The 6,353-nt window shown below is 55.8% G+C and overlaps 2 protein-coding genes across 2 annotated transcripts in view; both read right to left on the bottom strand.

Annotated features, from left to right (window-relative positions):
- The window catches only part of RAB5C (RAB5C, member RAS oncogene family), a 24,932-nt gene extending 24,279 nt beyond the window's left edge, over nucleotides 1–653 (bottom strand). The window contains exon 1 of the mRNA XM_006779452.2: nucleotides 548–653. The gene's annotated coding sequence lies outside the window, so the exon portion shown is untranslated. The remainder of the gene's footprint in view (nucleotides 1–547) is intronic.
- A 1,561-nt stretch (nucleotides 654–2,214) lies between these two features.
- KCNH4 (potassium voltage-gated channel subfamily H member 4) overlaps nucleotides 2,215–6,353 on the bottom strand; it is a 16,750-nt gene continuing 12,611 nt past the window's right edge. Inside the window, exons 14-17 of the mRNA XM_006776732.2 lie at nucleotides 6,304–6,353; nucleotides 5,610–5,683; nucleotides 3,482–4,174; nucleotides 2,215–2,432 (exon numbers count right to left, since the gene is read on the bottom strand). The exon at nucleotides 6,304–6,353 is cut by the window's right edge and continues 69 nt beyond it. Coding sequence (XP_006776795.1) covers nucleotides 3,794–4,174; nucleotides 5,610–5,683; nucleotides 6,304–6,353 — 505 coding nt within the window. The 3' untranslated portion in view covers nucleotides 2,215–2,432; nucleotides 3,482–3,793. The remainder of the gene's footprint in view (nucleotides 2,433–3,481; nucleotides 4,175–5,609; nucleotides 5,684–6,303) is intronic.

The raw sequence follows: 6,353 nt of genomic DNA, 5'->3' as shown, positions 1-6,353 counted from the left end.
AACTCTGCTGAGATCCTGGTTGGCGCTCTGGCTCGAGGGAAGAGAGGAAGTAAGGAGTGGTGCGAGCCTGTGCGGTGTGACGGTCTCACCCAGGACCCCCCAACCCCCCGCCCTTCCAGGAAATTGACACAAAACCCCTCCAGGGTTGGAGAGACAAGTGTTTTTGTGGGAAGGGGGAGGGGAAAACGGCGACAGACAGCACGCCCCACCACCTCTAAAACAGAAGGGAGACAGGTCCCTTCACACCTGGCAAAGATTCCTCCAATTCTGGGAGCAGAGGGAGCGGAACTTAGGGTCTTTCCCTCCCACACCCGGACTGGACAGGCCAGAGGGGAGCCAGGAGAGTGTCCCAAGGCGCACGAAAGGCAGGTAAGGGAAGGAAAGAAGAGCTCCCTTCTTGGCCTGATGCCTGGGGAACTCCTTAAGAGGGGGCTACGGGTCGGGGGAGGGGTCAGTCTCCCTCTAAGCCGGAATGGGCGGGAGGAAGAGCTACCCGAAGACATCTCAACGCGAGTGGGACACTGGGTCCCGGGACGGGGACACTCACGGCGGCTTTGGGGCGGCGGCGTTACTTGGGGCCAGGGCTCGGACCGGCTCCACTCTTCTCCCCCCGGCGGAGTCTCCGGCCTCCACTTCCGCCTTTCAGCGGCTCCGGATCCGGATCTCCATCTCCGACCCGCCCCTCAATACTTCAGGTGACTGACAGGGTGGAGAGACCAATGAGAGGCACTCTTGGCGGACTCGAAGGCGGTGCCCTTGGAGGGCGCGGGAGAGGCGGGAGCGCACGCGCTAGGGACGCTGGGACTTGTAGTTCGCAGCGCTGGGAGGAGCCCGTGGCCGCCAGGGTCTTAGGCGTAGGGTGGAGCCCGCTCCGGGCGAGGCGGAGCCGGCCGGGAACTTTTTAAGGCCAGGCCTGCCAACCGCCTCACCGCGGGTTCCGGGCGCCCCAAGGAGAAGCGGGTGGCGGAGCGTTGGAAGAGGGCTGAAGGCTGTTTGCAGAATTGGGAGAGGAAAAACATGGTGTGAATGAGGCCGTTTGGTCCGATCCTGAGCTCTCGCTACCCCGGAGAAGCCCGTCTGCGCTTTCGGGCCAAGTCAGCTCTGGGAGCCCGATTATTGGGGACATTCTGTGATGGGGAAGGCGATGGAAGCGCTGTAGGAAGGGTTCTCTGGAGGCTACTGGTTGAGATCAAAGCGAGAGCTCCTGCCACTGTCCAGCGGTGAACTAGGACCCTCCTCCTTTGGCTCGACTCCAAAACACACCCGGACTACCTCTGCCTTTGCCTTACCCGACACCCAACCAGGACCAGCTCTTGTCTCCGATGCCAAATGCAGAGCCGGACCACTTCTGCCTTGTCTCTCCTCATCCACAAATACAGATTAGAACGACTTCTGCTTGCCCCCACCTCGCCCTCTCCGTAGGCATCAGGGCTCTTGTCTATTCTGCTCCCCTCAATATGGATTTAGGACCACTTATGCTTCTGCCCACCCTTTCCTCCCCAACAAAGACCATACCTCCTCTGCTTCTGCATCTCACCCCTTGGGACACTATTCAAAACCTGTATGGAATCAAAGCTCACCCCAGAGACAGCTGTGGGCATTGTTCCTATGACACCAGCCAACACCAATCATACTCTGCAGCCTGAATCAAACTCTGGGATAACTGGCCACCAAACTGTTCACAGCCTATTTCCATCTGGTGTCCAGGGTGCCTCTTTCTAACAACATTCCTAACACTCATCCCATCCACTCCTGCAATGGTCATCAGCTAAGAGGGAAGAAAGGGCTTAGGAGAGCAAAGAGGATGGAGCAGAGTAGGGTTCCTACCAGTTCTTGGCTGGTGACAAGATCTTCCCCCCAGTCCCTACTGTACCAGGCCTGCAATAGGTACAGGATCAGTGGGGAGTTCCATGGCCACCTTCCCAGGCCTGGAGGTGAGGCTGAGCCTGGCCTCTGTCCCCCCACATACTGTGTCTGAATCTATGGCTGTGACTGGGGAAGGGAGAGGAGAGGTATAATGGCCCATAGTGACTCATTAAGATTTCTGCCTCATCCCTGGGGCCCCTGGGGCGTGAACATGGTACCAAGTGAATTGGTTGGCGCCTTTGCCCTTTCTAGACACAGCAACAGGGCCTGGGGGAGTGACTGCAGTGTAGTTTCTCCAAAGCCCTGGGGCTCTCCAACCAGCCTCTAGAAACAGCCAGAGACAACAACTACAAAAATAAAGAATTTATTTCCTATCCCAAAGTGTTGAGTGGTAAAGGAGAACTGGAAACCAGGGTGAGGTTGTGAGAAGTCAGGGCTCCGAGGGAGACCATGTTGGAAACGGGGAGAGCAGGCGTGGCTGAAGTCTGGGGGCAGCGGAGGGGCAGGAGTGCTGCTGGAACTGTGTCAAGTTGTTGGCAACAGAAGAGACCACCTTCAGCGACAGCCTGCAGAGAGAAACAGAGATGCTGACAGGCCCACACCCAGGAATAGGATTAGACATTGCTGAGCCCAAAAAGTACCTTTGGGGACACAGGATCCTGGAAACATACTCTAAGGCAGTGGTTCTCAACCTTCCTAATGCCGCGACCCTTTAATACAGTTCCTCATGTTGTGGTGACCCCCAACCATAAAATTGTTTTCGTTGCTACTTCATAATTGTAATTTTGCTACTGTTTTGTATCTGATATGCAGGATGTATTTTCATTGTTACAAATTGAACATAATTAAAGCATAGTGATTAATCACAAAAACAATATGTAATTATATATGTGTTTTCCGATGGTCTTAGGCGACCCCTGTGAAAGGGTCATTCGACCCCCAAAGGGGTCGCAACCCACAGGTTGAGAACCGCTGCTCTAAGGCAAGGACTGCAAACTCAAACCCCACAAAGACCAGACAAATAATTCAAATGAGGGAAGTTAGCGGAGTGTCAGGAGATGATGAAGAAATATGGAGGCTGTGGAGAAGTGGAGAGTAGAGTCCCCATCTAAAGAGGACAGTGGCCACCCAACGCCCGCTGAATGCTGCCAGGTGGAATATGGATTGCCAGGTCTCCCACAATTTTATAGAGAGGCTGGAATAGTTCGGTTCTTATGTGTACTCTCCTGATTTTTAATGTTGGCAGCTCATTAATATTTTGAAAAACCGCTGAGAGCCAAAGACTATCTGGGGCTCATCAGTTTGTTTCCTGTGTGGGCTGTGAGCCCCTCCAGCTCGGGTTGATGGTAGGAGGCCTAAGAAGTCTTGGTTTGCTCAGATGCCAGCCAGGATCTGAAACTTAGCCCTCTTGAGGCAGCACTGCTCTCAAGGTTTCCGCCAGACACCAGGGGCTGGGACAGGAGACCTCACAATATCACTACACTGTCTCCACAGTGGGCTCTGCAATCTATCCCTCTGGCTGTGTAGACACCAAGATCCTGCCTGTGGTGGCCTCTTCGTTTTCCAGGCTGGATCTGGGGCCCTCCCCCATCCCCATCTGCTCCCCCATCTCTACCTGCCTCCAGGTCCTGGGGAGAAGGCAGGCCATCTCATCTGCCCAGCCTGATGGGCATCGTGCTCTGTCTCATGCGCCTGTTGGGTTCCACGGCCTTTGGTGACTCCCCTCCCAAAGGAGGAGCACAGGAGAAGGTTTGGAAAGGGAAAGGGGGTCGGAAGTGACCAGGCTTTATGGAAAAAGTCCTGAGAATCCAGAGCCAACCAGACCAGCTGGTGGCTGCTGACCCGAGGCAGGAGGCCCTGGGCTCAGCCCCTCCCTGATGGCAGGTGGCAATGCCCACCCCAGACAGGCCTGGGCCCAGGGCCAGGGTCAGTGGAATGTGTCTGACCTGGACCGGAAGCTGGGGGTTGGAAGTGAGGCCTCTGGCACCGGGGAGGGTCCCAGAGGGTCAGGCTCTGAGGGGTAGGGGGACAACACGTAGGGTCTGAGGTTGGGGTGGGCAGTCCCCATCTCTGCTGTCCCCACAGTGGCTGGGCAGTGGACCTCAGCGAGAGTCGTATCCTGGATGCTAGATGGTGTTCCCGACCGACAGGGAGAGATGCATGGGGGCCTCGGCTGGAGGCACGGAGGGTCTGAGGGCCAAGCGGAGACTGTCGGGTGGCCGGGGGGACCCAGCCTGGCCTGCAGCAGGCCCATCATGTGCCGGAGCTCCTGGCTGAGCTGGGACACTTCTTGGTTGAGGCAGGAGATCTGTTGAAAACACATCAAATTGTATCCCAGGTGTCACCACAAGCACTCCCCTCCTCGGTGCACCCCCCTCTACAGTTTACCAAGTTCTTTCATAACCACCCTCTGCTCAGGGCCACTGGGAGAAGAAGGCAGGGCAGGGGTTATTTTTGTCTAGATATTTTTGTAAATATCCCAGCCCTTTTCCAAAAAGGATTGGGGACAGCAGCTATTGCCATCCTCCCAACACCCCACTTTTACAAGATGCAGAAAAATGTGCTCAGAGAGGTCACAGGGCTCTGAAGCGACAGATGTCGCCTGACTGTCAGGTGATCCCATCATAGGAGCTCAAGTGTTTTTCAAATTTCTGGGAGTACAGAATCAACGGAGAAACTTATAAAAATGATTTCTGGGCCCTACCCCAGACATTCCAATTGGGGTGAGACCCAGGAGTCTGCACTTTACCAGGTTTTCCAGGTGCCCATAGAGGCTCAAGTGTGGAGCCCCTGGCCTAGAACTGTGAGCAGAAGCAGGGCTGGCCCTCAATCTTGCCCAACAGGGGCTGGCCCCGCCCAGGAGCTCCCCTGGGAAGCTCGATGTTTATCTGAAGGAGGGAAGGCCAACTCCCCAGGGCTGGGCAGCTTCGCTGTGGCGACAATCCTGAGATCCCCCGGGAGGAGGCAGAGGCAGGGCCTCCGCATACAGCCTCTGGGCTCTTCCTGACCGGGATTCAGATATTGGGCTCCAGGTCCCCCGAGGCTGAAGGCCCCTTAGCGGCCCTGTCCTCTGCCCCCATGTTTGCTTAGCTCTCATTTTGGAGGGCTGGGCTGAGGAAAGGCCTGGGGCATTGTGACTTGGTTGGGGCCATTCTGTGCAGTAGAGGATCTCGAGGTGGTGCAGGGAGGAGCGGCCTTCTTTCCTGGCTGGACAACCTGAGCCAGACGGGCAAGAGGGGCAGCACCGACCAATGAGGACTTAGGCTGTGCTGGGGACTGGGCCAGGCATGTGTGCGCTCTCATTGCATCCTCACAAGCACAAGGGGAAGAACGCATTATTTCCCCCATTTTTAGGTGAGGAAATCAAAGTTCAGAGTGACTGTGGGACTTGCCCAAGGTCTCCCAGCTAGTGTACATATATTTATGTTATTTTATTATTTATTGCAGAGAGGAAGAGAGAGGGAGAGAGAGAGATAGAAACATTGATGAGAATCATTGATCGGCTGCCTTCTGCACGTCCCCTACTGGGGTCGAGCCCGAAACCCTGGCATGTGCCCTTGCCTGGAATCAAATCAGGGACCCTTCAGTCCACAGCCCAGCGCTCTATCCACTGAGCCAAACCGGCTAGGGCTAGTGTGAATACTTAAACTCAGGACTCTGACTCCAAATCCTGACACGGTTTGTATGATATTCCCAAAATGATATTCTCCAAAGGTGGAGGCGAGGAACCAGCCCCAACCAACCTCCTGGTTCAGCCTGCAGACCTTTTCCTTCATCTCCTCAGCTTCAGTGGCCAGTTCCTGGCTGGGCCCGGTCCCTGCAGGCAGGACGGGGTAAAGGGAGCATGAGTTACAGCTTGGGCTGGGCCTGCTCCAGTCGATGGGAAGGCGGGGGGCATGGGGAAAGGAAGCCCTGGGGTCAGGATGATGGGGAAACCAAACTCTTAGGCTGGTTTTGAGGCCCTATGACTTCCCCAGTACCCCCACCACCCTGGTCGCCCCAGCTCTAGGCACGATCTTCCTTTCGATATCTAAGCATAACGTGCTCTTGTCGTGCCTTTATGCCTTGCAACAACTGCCGTACTCCAACCCCTCAAACTTCTACCCACCCTTTAAGACCCAACTCGAGAGCCCCCTCCTCTAGGAGGGACAGTTAAGGGAGCTCTCCTTTCCTACCTCAGAGCCCTGCTCCTGTCTCGGTTGTGGTACTCGGCATGCCGTTGTGGAATCATTTATCAGAGAGTACAGGTGTGTCTCCCGACTAGACTGGGAGTTCACTAGGAGTGTGGGCCAGGTCTGGTCTATCTGTGGATTCCCAGCACAGCACCCAGCACATGGTAAGGCCCTTACTACATGGGGGATGGACAGATAGAGGGGTGAATGAATGAATGGCAGGTGAATGGGTGACTATGAGTGGAAGTCCACTGCTGGCCCTTACCTGTAGGGGAGGCCTGAGAGCGGGGCCTAGGGTGCTCAGGCCTCCTGCTG

This window comes from Myotis davidii, unplaced genomic scaffold, assembly GCF_000327345.1.
Source record: "Myotis davidii unplaced genomic scaffold, ASM32734v1 scaffold69, whole genome shotgun sequence".
In the NCBI taxonomy this organism is placed as follows: Eukaryota; Metazoa; Chordata; class Mammalia; order Chiroptera; family Vespertilionidae; genus Myotis; species Myotis davidii.
The sequence above is the reverse complement of the archived record's forward strand: the minus strand, read 5'-3'. Positions and strand labels throughout refer to the sequence as shown.